Source organism: Pezoporus flaviventris, unplaced genomic scaffold (genome assembly GCF_033815535.1).
Source record: "Pezoporus flaviventris isolate CSIRO_AGI_PZ_B2104156 unplaced genomic scaffold, CSIRO_AGI_Pfla_v1 ptg000036l, whole genome shotgun sequence".
NCBI lineage: Eukaryota > Metazoa > Chordata > Aves > Psittaciformes > Psittacidae > Pezoporus > Pezoporus flaviventris.
In genome coordinates this window covers 32833275-32852341 of record NW_026892584.1, presented here as the reverse complement: position 1 = coordinate 32852341, position 19067 = coordinate 32833275, and the positions used below count along the sequence as shown (strand labels likewise).

The window sequence follows — 19067 nt, the reverse complement described above, 5'->3', positions numbered from 1 at the left end:
TTACCCTTCATTATTAAAGCAACTTCCTTCAGGACAAAATAATGAAATGTACCTTTGTGCCTTTGTCAGTCAGAAGCCCAAGAAGAGATTCCTGTTCCACTTCTATCTTGTGGTATAAAGTAACGCAACTCCACTGAAGTCAGAGGTGGATAGCTGGAGAGAAGGCAGCTTCTTTTTTTTTACTAGAGAGCTTTAATGCAACAATTGTTTTATTTCTGCACATTAAAGTTAATAACACAGCAATGTATTTTGAAGTTAAGTCATTCTAGGATCTCTGTATGTTAAATAACTGTGAACAAACTTTATAGTTACTCTATAGGCCCTCATATCATTTTGAGCTGCTGTCTATCTATTATGTTTTATCTGCCTGCAAAATCCATTTCTAATTCTGGCCATATCTCCTTTGTGATCACTTGCCAGAAATCTATTCCCAGGATTCGCCTTATTTTAGTGAAATATCTCTGCTTCAGCACCTTTCCCAAGGTGGCTGATCTAATCATGGCACTATCAGTTATCACTTCGCATTTCCTTTGCTAGCTCTGTCAAATGCAATGCACAGCCTAACAAAGTGACATTCAAATACTCTGTGACCAAGGCTATTTCCCTGTCTTTACTTTGCAAAGCTGGAATTGTATCTGGCTCCTTAAACATGTGCCCTTCTCTCCAGGAATGTGACTTGTAAAGCACACTGTGGGAAGAGTTAATGTTAAGCAGATGAAATAGCTGCCTCTTTATTTATCACAGGTACGATCCATTTATAGTGACCATCTGGATATTAAACCCCACATCCGTGACCTTTTTTTCCAGGTAGAGAAGAGTGATGCTTCATTCCTGCCAACTGGCAAGAGAGCCTTACTTTGCCGTCAGAGAAAGAAAATTTGTCACCTCCCTGTTCCTAAGCTCCATTCTCTTCTGTTTATATATACACATTTCTCTTTTAAATATGAGTGTGATTGTGTGCAAAGGTCAGCATATACCAAACAGGGTGCTTGCGTTTCTTGAGGAAGGAGTCACCTGCGTAGTGTGATCCTCTGTTAAGGTTAAATGTGGTTTCTATGGACACAGGTCCAGCAATAGCATCTTTTTTTCCTGGCCGCCTTTTTTCTTTTTCCTTGGGTGACAAACCTCTTAGTGTTATCTTAGATTGCTATCACAGACTAATACTTGTCTTAATAAGTGAGTGGCTGACTAGTCCATCCGCTCTGAAAGATAAAGTTATCCACGTGCATCCTCACAGCCCTTCCTGCTTTGTGCCATTTAACACATGCTGCCACGAGCCCTGCTTTACTGCAGTCTCATTTCTCCTTTGGTTTTCACAGGGGCTGAAGCCTAAATCTTGCCTTTTTTGGGAAAGCGGGGAGCAGGCTCTTGCCAGACTGGCTACAGGAGTGGGGAGAGCCCTCTCCATGCACCTGTCCTGGCTCCAGAGCACCACGAAGTTCAACACTTGCATGGTGTTGGGAGTTTCTTTTTTAATCACACAGGCTATTTTTTGGTCGACCCCCCCCCCCCCCCCCAGTGTGTGAATCAAATAAATGTGCCTTGCAGTCTGCACCAGATCAGCACACATATTTTCCCTGTGGCCTGTTACAGGTTGCAGAGTTGAGTTTATTTGTTTCAGACAGCAAGGGGAAAAATTAGGAAAACAGGTTTTAAGCTGAAAAAAAACCCCAGTCTGATTTCTTGTTTATGGCCCAAGGTGCAACACAAAGCAGGTGCTCTGTGTTGCAGTTCTTTGGCATGTATTTCAGTGAGCCGTGTCACAGCCTGGTGAGCTTCCAGGGTAAGGTGTGTGCAGCCCCTCCTGACTGTCCCTCGGATGCTGTCCCCAGGTCGGCTGTGGAGGTGCAAACTGGGGAACATCTGCCCTAATGGGATGGCAGAGCAAGCTGTTGTGTGCCCTAAAAGGTAATTTACAATGTGGCTAAATAACAAGGATGGCGTCTAATGGCTTAAAAAGCTGTTCATTGCTGCAGTTTTTTCTAGCTGTTTCTTCACTGTAGGAAGGTAGAGAAATCTGTGTTAAAATAATAATTAAATGCTGACAGTACTAAATTTCCACCCAGCGTGAATTGGCAGCAGTTGCAAACCAAAACATTAGGTCATTAAAGAAGAAAACCCAACCTGATTAAATATCTCTGTATGTTTTTCTGATTAGCTATTCTTAAAAAGAGCATGTGGCTGTAATAGAAGGGTGTACTTGACAGCAGCAATTGCTTTTCTGGGGAAAGGTAAAATATTCAAGTTTTAATGTGTATATATGTGTGTTTGAAAGGATTTCTTGCTGGTCTTAGCCATGGGGATTTATATCTTAACTAATCATCCATTTTTAAAAGCCACCATGAAATCTCCCTGCCAGGAAATATGTGAAATCCCTTCAATATTATGTTTCTGGAAAGAACAGTTAACACTGACTAATGCACTCGGGCTTTTGTTTTGGTCTGTTTTTCCTCTTCTCTGGCTGGACAGAGCTGACTTTGCTCTTGAGCATCGAACAGCCATGGTGGACCTTGCTGTAGTGTTGGGGGTATTGAAGCACTATGAGGCTCAGGGGCTTGCTGCAGTGTGCATCCCGAAGACACACAGATAGAAAAGTTTCTGCCCCAAAAAGCTTGATGTGATGGGGAGGTACATGAAGCTGGGTGAGGATTGGGAAGGGGTAGAGGTGGAGGTGTTTGTTAGGAATAGAAACCTTGTTTACTCCATGCCCACTTGTGGCCACAGGTCTGCTGCTCTCAGAGGCAGGTTGAAGCTGGCTCTCTTGACTGTATTTCATTAAAGCAGTCTTGGCTGAGGAGACTGCAGAGTAAAAACTGTCAAAAGGTGCATTTATAGTCTGCCACTTTTTACCACCTGATTCTTCCTTTGAGGTGCTCTACGATATATTTACTCCAGTGTGCTCCTTAACAGTGTTTTGAGGGCTGATGCCTGCAGCACACGTATGTCTGGAGCTCCTTCCTGGTCCTCTGTAAGGGGTGTTCCTGAAGGTAGCAAGGAGGGACGGATCCAGTGCTGCTGGGAACTTGTGCCTCTGCAGATGAGTTGTGGCTGTTGCTGGCCCTGTGGGAAGCCCTGGAGCTTGAGAAGGGTGAGTGTGCTGCCGAGCATCCCTCTCCGAGTGCTGGGACCATCTCTGAAAGCTCCATGACCTCTGTAGCCAAGACACGCTTCCCAAGCACATGCTGAGTGTGGTAGGGTGTCCTGGCTGCTGTGGCTCTTGCTTGCATTGTATCAGAGCCGCTCATGGTCTGTGGTATGTGTGTTATGGTGCCAGCCCTGCAAGGCACCATGGGGTCATCCTGCCCTCTCCGATCCTTATGGCCCTTCCTCTCACACTTATATTTGGAAACTGAGAAACAGAGGGGTTAAGAGAGAAGTTTTGGAAATGATTTCAAACTGCTTTGTTGTTTGAAGGATAATACAAGCTTTTGTTGTATGAATATACCCATGTCTGCACCCAGGAGTTGCATATGAGCAACAGTCTCACAAACGTGATTTCTGCTACCTGAAAGACGCAGGGAAAAGGTTTCTCTTAAGGGCTTCAAAGAAGGCTCATGTGCTTACAGATTTACTCAGCACTTTTACTGGACTCCTTTAAGGCCAACTGGGATATTCATTTTTCCCCTGGGAGCTGTAAAAGTCACATACTTTCCTTTTTTCTTCACTGTACATTCCAGAAAGCAATTTCTCAGGAAGAGTGGTTCCAGTTTAATCTCCGAATTATCTGTTGTTTCTTTTTCCCCCAAGATAAAGCAGCTGAATAATCAGCTAACCCTAATTCAGGCAGAGCTGGGGACTGTGTGTGGACATCCAGATTTGAGGAGTACTGCTTTAGGTTGCAGTGTTTCAGCTGTATAGCCTGAGCGCATTGGTTACTTGGAGGTGAGCACACGTGCTCCAGTGAACCTGGCCACTGCTCAGGGATTGGGTCCTGAGACCCCTGGAAGCAGCCAGGGTCTGGAAAGCAGAGCAAAAGGCATGTTTCTGTGAATGTCAGTGGTAATTTTCTTGCAATTAAGTGCAGTGATCAAGAGCAAGAGAAAATGTTTGCCTGCATCTCTCTCCTGAAGATGTGTCCATTAAAGAACAGATGGGGTCAGGGGCTGCCTGTGGTTGTCTGAGTCTCGGGCTGCCTCCATCTATCTGGAGGCAGAGTGACCTGCTCTGACATCTCCTGCTTTTGCGGCGCTGAAGTTCCCGCCTCAGTCACACTCCTGCATGGTGTACATGCAACGTGCCCTAGCCGTGACATCTCTCCACAGTGTGCTGTGGGGCAGCTGAAGTCCTTCTGCCCCAGGACCCTTCTTCATGAGAATTGGATACCGCTAAACCTTAGTGACAGAAAGTGTCTCTGGCACCCTGGATCTCTTATGTCCAAGTTCATTGTGTCCTTGTAGTACTAGCACTGGGTTGAGACAAACTATTTCTCTTCTGACATTAATGTACTTGACCCTATAGAGTGCAAGGTAGCCAAGCAGTTACAGGCCATTAATCTCCAATTGCTCTTGTCAGGTATTTTATTCGTTAATCCAGGGCCAAACAGTGGTTTAGTTGTCAATTTAGACCATGATAAGATTTTTCTTAGCTCCTGGCTAGTGCCAAGTTAGGATCTAGTTAGTAGTGCTTGCAGCCATTTAGGCAGATGCCCTCAAGCTTTACCAGGTGCTGCACTGAAGCTAGGGCTCATCATTGGTTCATCCACTAAATGTGCTGTCAGAACCAGCCCCTTTTCCTGTGCTTGGATGGCTGGTTCAGTGAGAGTTGGCCGCTGCTCAGGTACCTGTAATGGGGCTGCCTGCTGTACCTCTCCTACATAGTGTGCTGCCACATAGCCTCAAGATACCTGAGAGGCAGCTCCCAGAGAGCTCTTGACTAGCCAGGCTGCTTTTCACCCTGTGACCTCTTTCGGCACAGTTGGGATGGAGGCGGGTTGTGTTCTTTCAGTACACACTCATGCTGATTTCATTGCCTCATTTTGCAGAGGGGGAGCGCTCCAGGCATCCCATGGCAGAAATTCTCCCTTTTCTTGGACACTTCCCAAGGGTTACTCATCAGAACAATAATTGCTAAAAAATTACGATGCTGAGCACCAAGACTTATGGAGTGCTTTGATATGCCAGGCTGTGATGATTGTGTATAGAGGGGTATCCTTTTGTAGCTTGAATTGCTATAAAAGCCTTCAGTATCCTTTCCCTGGCAAACTGCTGGTACCCATAGTTGGGAGTTTGAGTGGCAAGCTCTGTGCCACCGAACACGTATTGGCCTGTGGCTGCTCCTGAGGTGAAAACCGTTTATGTTATAATGCATTAAGTTCTGCTTGCACTGTTCTGTATGGAGTTCTTGTTTTGAAAGTATAGGAAAAAGTAGAAGGAAGAATGTTGAGATGTTTTAACACAGCAAGAAGCGTTTTCTTCCTACACAGTGCCATTTCAGAGAGGGAACAGCTTCTCCTCCAGTTCTGTTTTGGTCTAGGTCTCTCTCTTCTGAGATTTAAACATATGCTTGTATCAGTTCCTCAGCTGGTGTGTATCTGTTGACATACTGTATCTACTGACATAATATGTTTTCTGCATTTGCAACTGATGTTTTTGCGGTGCATCTTTAAACTTAGCAGATTCCTCAGATTTTAAACATGGACTTTTAACAAAGCTATAACATGGGGGCTTTGTTTTTTTTTTGTATTCATGAGAAGAATGTTGACATAATTACCAATAGGAAAAGAATAAGATTAGGAAGTTGCTTTTTATCCTGATGTCTATAGGGTCTCATACATCCCACGCAGCAATTGCCCTTATTCAGCAGATAGGAACTGTGATGCTCTGGGTAGCTAGATATCACCTAGCAATCTGTGGCACACCCTGAGCAAAATCCAGATGTGTGTATGTGTGAAGCGTTGTCATGGCGAGGCTTGCCCTTATTCTGGGAAGCTGCCTGCAGCTGGAGGCAGGTCTACATAGCATGCTCAGGCTTTGCAGCTGGTGCTGCTTCAGATCCGGGGCAAAGCAGGGGTTTCCAGAAGCGCACAGGTAAAGCTGGAGCACAAATCCACTGAAAATCCATGTGTGTCCAGGTAAGCAGCTCAGATCACTTGCAACGTGTCACTCTCAGCAGAAACAGAAAGGAGCATATTTGGGAACTGTTGGGGCTTCTGTGCCTGGCTGTAGGGGGTTTTGCTCTCAGATTTTATATATTCATGGGATTTTGTCCTAGGTGAAACAGCATTAGAGGAGATAGAGTAGCAACTTCAACCCCTGGTGTTAATTACCAGAGGCTGGGATAAAATCCTGATCATAATGAAGGATCTCCACGTCTTCTGAGGATCCTGAGATCAGCTGTGGTAGCTTGACCTCATTACCTCCTTTAGATACTGTGAAAGAAACTCTGGCAGGCCACGGGATTGTAGTTCTCTAATTTTTGTGTTCTTGATTGCGCCTGTTGTCCTTGTTTTGTTTGTTGTTTTCCTCCAGATCCAAGCATTATTAAGTTTTCTGCCTGTGTCCCATGCATGCATTCTTCTGCTAATGAAGGAAAGGAAATGGTCACGCTCAGATTTTGGTCTTTAAAAAACAAGAGCATCTTGATTTTGTTATATTTTTGAACAGGCTATGAGGGATAAAGTTGAACTTGTCTGAGAACAAATGGATATTACCATACTGGGAATTTATTAAGTGCAGAGTGATTTGGAAATAAGTTTGGCCTTTTCGCATGAAAATTAAAGGCACCAAGTAAGCTGAAGTTATTTTTGGTGCAGTTCTGTGCTACAGATGAGCCAGTTTTTGAAACTAGGATGAATGGAAATAAGGAGTGGCAAAATTGTGTAGTTTGGGTGTAAGACTTAAAGCTAGTTCAGCTGTTACTAGAACTACTGTTAAATAAGTCCTTCAGGCTGATGTAGGTGACCTCCTGCCATAAATACCACACGGTTTCTGTTTTATGTGTTTTTTATTTCATGATTCTTTTTTCATTTGTTCGTTATGTGTTTTTATTTCATTAGCCATAGCTACAGGTTTCACTTTCTACAGGGATGTTCTTTTTTTTTTTCTGCCTCTCCTGGGCAGGCCAAGCAGAAATTGTTGGAGCCTGCTCCTGTCTGTGGCTCCTATCCCTCATCGTGCTGTAGACAGACATCCTCTCCTCTTCTAAAATATGGCAGATGTCCAGTTAATTGTCTGGAAATTGGGGAAGGTGTGGGATTTTTTCTTAGAGTCTTCTTGTTACGCTCCTGTGTACAGCTGTTCATTGTTTTGTGTTAACTGTTCATACTTGAGGATTTCTGAGAAGAGGACTGAAGCTGTGAACCCTTAAAGAACAAGATTAGATGAGGTGGAACTGTCTTTGATTGTCACCCTGGTCTGTGATGCTGTGTGCTTTTCACTGCAGCACAGTTGAAAGCCTATATTTATTCCTAAAATAAATAATAATCTGATGCTCACCTGAGTTTAGCTACTTACCTGGAGGAAAAAAGTTTCCTTAGAAATAGGAAGGCTATTAAAAAAATCTGTGTTGGGCATTTTAATTGCACCATGCGATGAATCCTTTGAAGTTTTATTGCCTATTATATACTTGATTCAACAGTTGCCTTTTGTAATAGCTTAAGGTTTTTTATTTGCTTGAGAATATTAACATTTCTCTTTCAGGCTTTGAAAGAGCAAACTTTCTAAGCATGATTATGAACATTAGGTTAACGCATAATCCCCACTCAGAGGTTCTCCCAGATTTCCATATGCTTGTTAGAGGCTGTTCAAAGGTGCTTAGCTTTAATTGCCATTATGTGAGCACACAGAAATGTGGACCCCAGAGTCTTATCTTACCTGTTTTGTTCACAAATTCATTTTTTAGAGCATTGCAGAGCCATTCTCAGTTGAATTTACATTGAACTTACTGGGAGGTGTAAATGTTTTCATCTAAATGGGGGGTGGTTCTTTTGTCTCCTTATTTAAATGCTCAGTGTTTATACCTTTTCTGGTCTTAATGTAGTTGCTGAGGATTTGGTCTGTTTTCTGTGACATTGTTTTTTCAGGTATTTTACCTGCCTTGCATGTGCAAACTTTCAGCTGTCCACAAAGAAATAATAATACAGGTATGTTGAGAAATGGCACGAATGGCCAAGTTTCTGTGGCTTTTAATGAGCTATAGGATCTTAAATGGAGAAAGGACCTTGCCTTTAAACAGCCTTTGAAAATGTTACTTGAAGGGCTAGAACTGGGGCGATGTAACTGAAAGGTGGCTGGACGTGCATCTTCCAGTATCGAAGAAAAACATTCTGTAGTCGCAGTTCCTGCTTCGTCATCTTATCTAAAGATCTGTGAAGTCCAGAAGGAAATATAAGTTGAGTAAGAAAACTGGAAATGTGTTTCTTTAATTCAGGAAAGGACTGGTGTGTGGGGAAGAGCTCTCCAGTGCAGCCTGCCCAATACCAGGTCACAGTGAGACTGAGAGAGAAAAAATCAACCATTTTATGCATTACACTACAGAATGGAGTAGAAAATAGTTTTGCATGGCTGTATTGTAGAATGAAGAATGGACTTCTAGAGGTCATACAGAAATACCCTGTGCTTAATCCTATGTGTTACCCAAGTTACGAACAGCTTTCTTGGGATGAAGATACTATCACCAGTATCAATAGCAGTAAAACACAGTGGGCTATATCTGTTGCCTTAGAAGAATTAAACTCATCTCTGACCTTGTCTACTGCCTTAATCTCTGATTCCCCTTCAATTCTTAGGTCATTTTCCATTTTTACCTTCTCATCTTTGTCTTTAAGGAGCTTTGTTAAACTCAGGGGTAACTAAGATATTAAATGGTTTTACTTTTTTTCTACATTAAATATTTTTGGTTTAGTTAAAATTCTCCCTCTGTCTGACAGAACACCCTGTGTGTGTTTGGTGGAAGAAGGGTAGTCAGTAAAAAAAAGGTTTTCAGTAAAAAGCTCCAGTTAGATTAAAGCTTTCTGTTTGCAAAAACCTGACGTTCTGGTTTTTGGGTCACAAGCCTGGTACACATTTCCAGGGTACCACAAAAACCAGTCAGATTTCCCCAGGACAGGCAAATGCAGTTTTTCATGAATCCCAGTTAATTTATTCCCCATTCCATAAACGTTGTCCCCTATCAGTCCAAAGGCTGTCATTACGCTGCTGTCATTAACCATCTGTTTAGCATGTAAAACTCCTCGGGGCAGGGATCGTATCTGTGCTTTGTACTGTGTGAAGCTGAGCCTGTGGCTGACACTTGAGAAACAATTAATGATAATGCAGCTCAGTAGGGTACTCGGATACCAAGCTAATAAGAGCGGTATAAATGCCTGGCTGTATTGGATTAGAGGGAACTCCTGTGTCCCAGTGGTGCATCTCCAGCAGGTGAAGGGAAATAGTCTTAAAACATCATCCGACAAGGAGCAGTGAAAAAATAGATGGCATTTCTGAAGGATGAGAAAGAGTCGAGGATGCAAGAGAATCACAGTCTGGGTGTGTATCTGTATTTTGCTTGATGATGATAATTATTATGAGATTTTACCAACTAAGTATTTTTATCTACCATAGAATAAGGGATCACTTCAGAGCATTAATCTCATCAGTGCTTGCATTTTCCTTCATGCGGTCTTCTGAACGCATTATAAGTCAATGCTTTATCATATTTTTCTTTGTATCTTGATCCCTGTGTGTCGGGGGGGGGGGGGGGGGGAGTAGAGAGAGAGACAGAGAAGTGCAGTAGATTTTCATCTTATGTTAATCCATCAAAATCTAGTTAGTTGCGAGTGATGGAGGAGGCGCGTGTGTGCGCACAGACGTCAGCACCCAGCCGAAAGCTTGCCAGTTGCCCAGCAACCTTCCCGGAGGAAGATGGATGTCCTGCCACCCGTGCCGCTTTTAGCTGAGCCATAATGTATTCCCGGTGCCGCATCCTCTGTGCATGCAGGGGACAGGAACACGGGCTCAGCTGGCGGGGGATGTGGAGTCTCTCAATAGTTGGTCCTTGTGCCAGGGCTGGATAAAATGCATTTCACGCTGTTGTTGTTCAAACTGTTAATTCAGTTGACTACATCACGTTGGGTTGGGAGCAGGTGCTGCGAGTTTGTTCATATTGCTGGCATTGCTCTTCCCCTCTCTCGGGGTCTTAAAGCCACATTGCCAACATCATTTCTCCTTCCTTTTTAGAAAGGCCCTTATCTGTAATAACAAATAAACCTGCAGGCTGTAGGAGCTCAGCGAGTGCCGTATGTGTCACTGACTTCTCGCTCTTTGGTAGTTTCTTTAGTTCCTGAATTGGGCTTAGCTGGGGCGGATCCAGGCCTGACCTCCACTTTGGCTGTGCTTCCTCTCCTGTGGTTGTCCAGCGTTAGGACTCTCAGCCATGCTTGGAGCGACATAGGTACCGTCGGGATGCAGCCTGAGATGCCTCTGGAGAAATCAGAGGGTTTTTTTTGTTGGAGACTATGTGTAGTGCCAATGCTTTGAAGCCAAATAGGACCTGATAGTGTCTCTTTAATTTTATGGAATGTTAATCATGATAGGATGCATTTATTCACTATTTGGATTTCTTTAGAAGAGATGCCAATCTCATGCCCTGGGATGAATTTAGAATTCTTGCACATTTATGGCAATTGGAGCTAAATTGTGCTGAAAAGCTCGCACAAAATCCTACCTGCATAATTGCAGATATCTTTCACTGTCTGGCTCTGGCACCTTTATTTATGTTGACAAGCTCTTTACTTAGGGTTTGATTCAGGAAAGCAGTTACGAATGTACTTGACTTTAAATCTTTTAATAGTCCCATTGAAGCTAATGAACCTCTTGACAGGTTTAAACTTGACCGTGTGCTTTGCTGGGTCTGGACCAAAGTTAATGGTATTGCAGGACATGGGAGCCCAGGGAAGCCAGGAGGGTCTGGGTTGCCTCGGGTGCTGTCAGATCAGGTTCTTTGACCACTGCAAGTTGGGGTACAGAAACATGAAAAGGGTATCAGGGAAAGCACCACCTGTCCTAAGGGAGGCAAAATGTGCAGCCTCTTAAAAAGAGATAAACCTGCCCCAACCCAAGAACCATTACTCTGGCTTCATCGTGTTCCTCTTCCATCATCCCACCAGGAGCAGCTGTTTGTGGGCACGCAGCTGCTTGGAGGTTTTTCCTTGCACCCCTGGGATGGATACAGGAAAGTCATCCCTGTTGTGGGGTGACTCTGTCCGTGTACCCATGACCTTAGGAGAGGAGGGACTGCCTCTGAGGGATGGTATTTGTATTAGTAGGTGGAGAAAACATGCTGCAGCAATGAGCTGCAAATTGAATGGTTCAGCATGGCTTCTGCTTACTCTGTGCTTATATACATGGCAATTACACGCCATTTCAAATGCACTTTGTGGTGGCAAGCTATTTATCAATTGACTATTGAACTTGTTATTTCCTAAAGCATACGGTGCGTTGCTCCTGATTGAAAAGCTGCTGTTCTGTCTCCTTGTTTTTCCACCTTACATGGATTCTTTTCTATTAATTTTGTTAAAGTCCTTCAACTTTAACTGGTAACTTCCATCACCTGGAAAGTGGAACTTTGTTCAATGACAATGCCGCTGGTTTTGCCTGTGCTGTTTCTAAAATGGCTGTACACAGGGTGTCAGAGAGAAGTACCTGGAAGCAGAGCATCAGATGCCTAAAAATCAAAAGGAGGAATGTTTTCAGAATGCCGGTGTGCTTATTTGTTGGCAAACAAGGACTATGAAAAACTAACTTCATGTTTACCAGATGGGAGCCCAGGTAACAGCAAAAGGCTACATACTAAGGTTGTAATTGGCTGAATCATGGATTGTTGGTGAGAAATATTTCTCAGAATAGGAAGTGTGATCAGGGCACAAGTGGTTTTGCTGCTGTCCCTGTCCAGGCACAACTTGCTGAATTCGCTCTTAAGTATGGGAGATTGGTGTCTGGTCCTCTAGCTGACTCTAGCAGGGATGGATCCCCCTCCTTTTGACAGATAGAGAGGTTTGCTGCTCATGAGTTTCCATTTCAGGGAAAGGTCAAAGACCAAAGATCAACTTCCCCACCACCTCACTGAGGAGTCGGGTGGGAACGTGCTGTAAGCCACATACTGAGAAGAGTGTTAATTGAGGGTCTGTGCAGGGGAGCCTGCTCACCCTTACCTGTGCTGGTCCTAATGAGTACATCATTAAGTTGCATTGTGAAGACTCCTGATGAGCCTGGTTCTGAGCCAGGCAGTTTGTCACAAAGAGCTACTAAAGCAGCAACAAGAATATCTCCTCTTATTTGAGACCATTTAATCTTTTTGAATGAGTAATATAATATTTATAATTTTATAGCAGCTGCAATAACTCACTTAAAAATTAAAAAAAAGTTAATGTTTGAAGTGGAATAAGCGTGTTTAATGCTTCGTGCTGAACTGCTGCTGTACCTCCTGCTCCAAGAGTTTTATTTAAATGCATAATTTTCTCCCATTTTAACAAGACTGATTGGAGCAAACACACTGGCTCTGTATGCCCTTCTGGATGAACATCAGGCTGACGGTATTTATAAAGCTCCCTGTCTGCTATACATCCTACCTATCTGAAACACCACCTTCTACAGTCAGACAAATCATCCCTAAGCAGAGAAGGGCATGTTGGCAAAATGCGTTATCTGTTGGGTCCTTTTTTGGGATGCAATCCTAGGTCTTTTGTGGTAGGTGAATTTAGTGTATTATTTTATAAGATTCCCTTAGTTCCTGGGAGGTTAGCCCCAGACACAGCCAAGCTCCCAGGAAAGCGCTGTTTCCCACACTGCTTTCCCAGTGCAGTAAAAAGCAATACTGTGTTTGAAAACCCAAACTGCTGACCACAGCCCTTAGATGGGCACTGCTGGAGATACTGTAGACAGTTTGGACCTGTTCTGTGAGTGGTGAACAGGGGAAGACGCTGGTCTGGATTTGATGTAGTTGGGTGGAAGAGAGCTTATGGAGCAGCCGTGTGTTTTGGTGCTGAAGAGGTGCACTGAGGCATTTTGTACAAGTAGCAGCAGTCTCTGAAGCACTGAAGGCTTCATGCCTGGGTAGATTGTATGGCTATTGCAAATTGACTGGTGCTAAACCACAAGAAGCTGCAGCACAAAGTCATCACCTACTATAACAGGGTGGAAATTCCTGCTCAAGGTTAATAGAAAGTGTTTTGTTGCTCAAAGATTGTTGTGGAATAGTTTAGTCCCAGCGTGAAATGCAAGCCTGTCTTACAGGCCGGATTGACTGATGGGATAGGGATCAAGGCAGGACATTCCTTAAAATGAAGGGACTTGCTCAGGGTGAGCAGGCTCCTCAGAGCCCTGTCCTTTCTCCACCAAAGTAATCTTTGCCTTCTCAGATCTTTGTCTGGTTGGTCTTTGCCAGTGGACTGACCCCATTGTGAATGGTGAAGGTGAGCTAGAGCTGTGTGTCATATTCACAGGGTTGTTAGTTCATTCTGTACAATAAAGTGAAGTGAGGTAGTATTTAAACATTTTCTGATGGCTTGGGCCAGATAACTTGTACTCAAAAATCCTGAAAGAAGTTGATGCAGAAGAGCTTTGGTCTGCTTTTTGCTCTTGGAAATGGACAGCGAGTGAACATGTGCAAGAGGAAGATTGTGGGTAACTGCAGGAAGCTTAGCCTGACATCAATCCTGGGCAAAAGAATAGAAGAACTGGTAGAGGATTTATAGAATTAAAAGTAGGGAATATAATTAATGCCATTCAACATTCTTTTTTGGAGAATGTGTCTTGTCAAACAAACCCGATTTATCTGATAAGATTGCAAGTTTGGGGATAACTGTGTAGATATACTTAAACTCCTGTAAGGCGTTTGATTTTATTCCACATGACATTATGATTAAAATATTAGTACTATATACTTTCACTGAAGTACACGTTAAATGTATTAAGAGCCGGGTAGCTGACAGAGCTCAAAAAGTAGTTGTCAATAGGGAATCTTCACTGAATGGGAGCATTTTTAATGTAACTCTGCAGGGATCAGTCAGAGGCCTCATACAATTCATCATTTTTGGCAGAGATCTGGAAGTAAATAAAAAAATATTTTTGATAAAAGTTGTGGGTGACAGGAAGATTGATGAAGTGAGAACAAGGGCAGTAGGATGCAGTGCTCTTGGTTAATTGTCCCTATTGAAAGAAAATTCCCAAATTCCTTTAATTAAATAAGAGTTTTTGTGCATCCTGCGAGGAGTGCAGCACAGGGCTGTTGCCCAGCCTGGAAAGCAGAAGCTTTATGAGAACCCTTTCAGTCTGTTGGCCTCTCTGAAGAAGTGGGGCTTTCCTAGGGAGGAGGCTGATTGCCTGCAGGGTATCTCAGTCTCTGTGTGACAGCACTGGTTGTCCATGGCTCAGCAATGTTGTTGTTTGAGCAGCCTCGCTGAGGAAGCTGCTGCTAGGAAACAGCTCTTCATCCATAGTGCTGTTGGAAGGCCTAAGAAAAGTGTTGATTTGGAACTGGTTAAATTTCTGTATTCGGTTGTGTATCTCTGAGATCTTGAGTATGTTTTCTCATTCACCTTCATCTGTTGGCGGTGTTCGAAGTTGCGCCTACACACCTGTATCACAGAAACACAGGAACCAGAGTTAGCAGTCCAGTTTCACCTGAATATGGGCAGGGTCCATTCTGGTGTGACTGACTTGTAGTTCTCTTAGCACCTCCAAACTTAAACTAGGTGACAGCAGCAAAGGGCATGCAGCACTGAAATGAAAACACAAAGCTATCATGTACCCGTATCATGGCTATATTACTTTAGTGGCTTAGTATGTAACAGAGGCTCTTAAGTGCAAAAGCTCCTTGCATCCGCAGTTGCTTACATGCCACAGGTTCACATGTGTGGACTCTAAAGCACACCAAGGCTTTTCCTCCTAGAGAGGCCAAGAGAGAAGTTGTGTACCTGGGTGTCATATAGTGCACCCCACTGGTGATAAGGGGGGTAAGGTACCACATTATAAAGAGGGCCATACCAGTACCAAGGGCCTTCAGCAGTTGCCAGGGATAAATGCACAGGAATAAGATTCGGGAAGTGTTTTTAGGTTTGTTACATTAGAGATTCTGAAAAGGCAGAGGAGTTAGCAACTCTTCTGCTGCTGCTTTTTGCTTTGGCTGAGACAGATGTGCTTGTGCCAGGACTTTCCTCATTTTCAAAACCTGAACATAGCATCACAGAATTACAGAGTCATAATGTAGACTGGAAGGGACTTCTGGTGGTCATCTGGTCCAACATCCTGCTCCAGGCCTAGAAAAGCCAGTTGCTCCCAGATGGAGATTTCACAGCCTCTCCGGGTGGTTGGATCAAGCAGTTGACTACTCTCAGTGTGGTTTTTGAATTTTTTGCTCATGATCCAAGTGGACCTTTCAGCGTTCAGTTTGTGTTTGTTGTATCTTGCCTTGTTCCTGTAGACCTCCAAGGGAAATCTGGCTCAGCCTCTCACACACCCCGTCAGGTAGTTGTAGACAGTGATAAGGTCTCCCCAGAGCCTTGTTGGATGTAGGCTGAAGAAGCCCTGCTCCCTCAGCCTTTCCGTGTCTGTCCTGCTCTCCAGCCCCTGACCTTCCCCACAGGACCTGCCTCAGTATGTCAGTGTCTCTGTACCCAGTGCTCTGGTGTTGTCTCCCAGGTGCTGAGCAGAGATGAATGGTCATTTCTGTCGACCTGTTCTTAAGCTTTAAAAGAGAGGAGAAATGAAAGAAAAAATAGGTTGTATTGCTGTAAAGACAGACTTTTCTTGGCAGGATCCTAGCACATGGCTCTTTTAAAACCTATAGAGGAAAAGTGGGGTTTAGTCGAATCAAAACAAGGTGAACCTTGAGGCAAACAAACCGGCAGCAAAGTGCCCCTCGGAGAAGTCCACCTCAGGGTTGGCTACGGCTCAGTCAGGCCTCTGGGACCCTCAGCTGAGTAACTGCCTTGCACCAGAGGCAGTTAGTGTGGAAACTGAAATGCCCATGATGAGACTGAAGGGAACTTAAGGTCCATAACAAAGTGCCATGATCCTTCCTTCCCTCTGCTGCACTACTGCTTAATGTTGGATGCACACAGTTTCTCCCACGGTTTGAAGGACCAGGGGCCATTCATAACCAGACCAACTTTTAGTGTAGCTTTCCAGCCACGAGATTCCCTAAGCTAAAAGAAAAGTGTATGTTACTGAATAAATGATTAGACATCAATGATTTTCTGCCTTCTAGAGCAGAGTTATTTGGAAGCATGAAAAGAAATTGCTGTAGCAGTATAAACCACTGCCCTTTCCACTTGCATCTTTCCCACAGAGTAATCCTTCATTCATTGTTTATTTAATGAGAAAAGAAAGAGGTTAATTTATAAAACCAAATGAAAAACAAACGGAAGACTTTATTTGTGGAACAAAAAACTGAATTAAATGAATAGCCTGTCCATTAATACTGCTAATTGTGCCGTGCTCCACCAAGGGAAGTACACAGGTCTGCTGATGCTTTGCTCTTGCTGGTGGAGTCTGCAGCCTCCCTCCAATGAGGGTCCAAGCCAGCACTCTGTGGCAAGAGTTTCCTAGAAACTTTTCTTGCTTGGTGAATTAATTTGAGCTTCCAGACTGTGACAGGCTCAGCCTTTCAGGGGGTTCTTAACTTTAATAGATAGGTGTAGGAATAATTGGCAGAGCTGATCTTGCTGGTGTCTGAATCATCTGCAGTTCTCATGGACATCCACGGAGAGTTGCTGCAAGGAAGAGGAGAGACTCCTTAATTTATTTTTTCCTGCTCCAGAGAAGTCTGTTTTACCCACGTTATAATTTAGCAGTTTCTAGGCTATTTCCGTTGACTGAAGGATTTTGTTGGGATGAAACCCAGGTGGGGGAAAGCTTTGCATTTCACCTGAGTCTCCAGTGATCTTTTGCAAGTGAAACCTCCACCATCCTGATGGAGTAGAGAAAATTAACAGGCATGGGAGCAGGGCAGCTTGCCAGGAGCTAGATGTGAGAGAGTTTTATTTGCATGGATGGTGGCCACTTGATGCTGAGGCCAGCTGGAGGATAAAGCTGCTGTGTCACCCTCTCTTTCTTCAGTAAGTGTGTGGAGGAGTGAGGGGAGAGCTGGGCAAACATCTATAATGGCTTGGAAAGGGTGATCAGTTCATGACGACATCTGGGATTAGTTCATGAAGACACCTAGGAATAACATCTTATTCTCTTTGGGAAGATGGGGATTACTTTGATATATAGATGAGGAAAAGCATAGCTGAGAGAAAAAGATATAAATTGTTTTGCTGGAATTCCTTATAGTGGTTTAGACGATTCTGTGTTGGAAAAGGCACTTTCCTCTGGATTGTGACTGACTCTAAAGGAAATACATAAAGAAGGTTAATCTGTTCATTGAACTTTACCAGCTACCCAGTAAACGCTGAAGCTTCATGGTCTGTCTTTACCTGATGGGGCATGAGGGCTGAGTAAGTCCCAGCCACTGCCCTGCTGAAAGGAGCTTGAGAGAGTTTGTTCTTTACTAGCTTCTTGTTGCCTTTGCCAGCCAGGCCTCAACCTCGATTTTCAGATAGCAAGAATGAAATGCTAATTGTGAAAAGAACTAGTAAAATCTGAAAGTTTTAAACCAAAATGGTACTACAGAGCATGTGCAGATTTTAATGTGAAAGAAAAACCTGGTGGCACTGAAATGTTTTTTTTCTATCCTTGTGGTGGGCAGATTCATCGCTCTTGAATTTAATCAGAAATTTGTTTTATTTCTGAGATAATAAAATTCTACTTCTTAACTTCAAACAAGACTTGTTTGTATATATATGTATTTTACTTGACCTCATAGCAGCCTTCCAGTATCTGAAGGGGACCTACAAGGATGCTGGGGAGGGTCTCTTCATCAGGGACTCTCTAGTGGTAGGACAAGAAGGGTTGGGTTCAGATTTAGACATGAGAAGTTTAGGGTGGATATAAGGAGGAAGTTCTTTACTGCAAGGGTGGTGGGGCACTGGAATGGGTTGCCCAATGAAGTTATGAATGCTCCACCCCTGCTGGTGTTCAAGGCCAGGTTGGACAGAGCCTTAGGTGGCATGGTTTAGTGTGGGGTGTCCCTACCCATGGCAGGGAGGTTGGAACTAGATGATCTTAAGGTCCTTTCCAACCCTAACTATTCTGTGATTGTATGATTCTGTGCTTCTATAGCACATACCTATAAACTATATATATTTCTGAATATAATTTCTGAATATATCTGTGAATATAAATGAATAGATATGTATTATGAGTATATATATGAAAAAGTATGTAGTTGCTCTGACACAGAATCATAGAATCATTAGGGTTGGAAAGGACCTTAAGATCATCAAGTTCCAACCCCCCTGCCGTGGGCAGGGACACCTCACACTAAACCATATCACCCAAGGCCTTGTCCAACCTGGTCTTGAACACCGCCAGGTTCACAACCTCCCTGGGCAACCCATTCCAGTGCCTCACCACCCTAACAGGAAAGAATTTCCTTATTATATCCAACCTAAACTTCCCCTGCTTAAGTTTTAACCCATTACCCCTTGTCCTGTCACTACAGTCTCTAATGAAGAGTCCCTCTCCAGCATCCCCATAGGCCCCCTTCAAATACTGGAAGGCTGCTATGAGGTCTCCATGCAGCCTTCTCTTCTCCAGGCTGAACAGCCCCAACTTCCTCAGCCTGTCTTCATACGGGAGGTGCTCCAGTCCCCTGATCATCCTCGTGGCCCTTCTCTGGACTTGTTCCAACAGTTCCATGTCCTTTTCATGTTGAGGACACCAGAACTGCACACAATACTCCAGGTGAGGTCTCACGAGAGCAGAGTAGAGGGGCAGGATCACCTCCTTCGACCTGCTGGTCACGCTCCTTTTGATGCGGCCCAGGATACGGTTGGCTTTCTGGGCTGGGAGCGCACACTGAAGCCGGTTCATGTTCATTTTCTCATTGACCAACACCCCCAAGTCCTTCTCCACAGGGCTGCTCTGAGTCTCTTCTCTGCCCAACCTGTAGCTGTGCCTGGGATTGCTCCGACCCAGGTGTAGGACCTTGCACTTGGCATGGTTAAACTTCATAAGGTTGGCATCAGCCCACCTCACAAGCGTGTCAAG

The 19067-nt window shown here is 43.9% G+C and overlaps 2 protein-coding genes across 2 annotated transcripts in view; one reads left to right on the top strand and one right to left on the bottom strand.

Annotated features, from left to right (window-relative positions):
* Window positions 1-5902, bottom strand: part of CALM1 (calmodulin 1) — a 390385-nt gene extending 384483 nt beyond the window's left edge. The window contains exon 1 of the mRNA XM_061463843.1: window positions 5899-5902. Coding sequence (XP_061319827.1) covers window positions 5899-5900 — 2 coding nt within the window. The 5' untranslated portion in view covers window positions 5901-5902. The remainder of the gene's footprint in view (window positions 1-5898) is intronic.
* Window positions 1-19067, top strand: part of FOXN3 (forkhead box N3) — a 217177-nt gene that overhangs the window by 9954 nt on the left and 188156 nt on the right. The window lies entirely within an intron of this gene.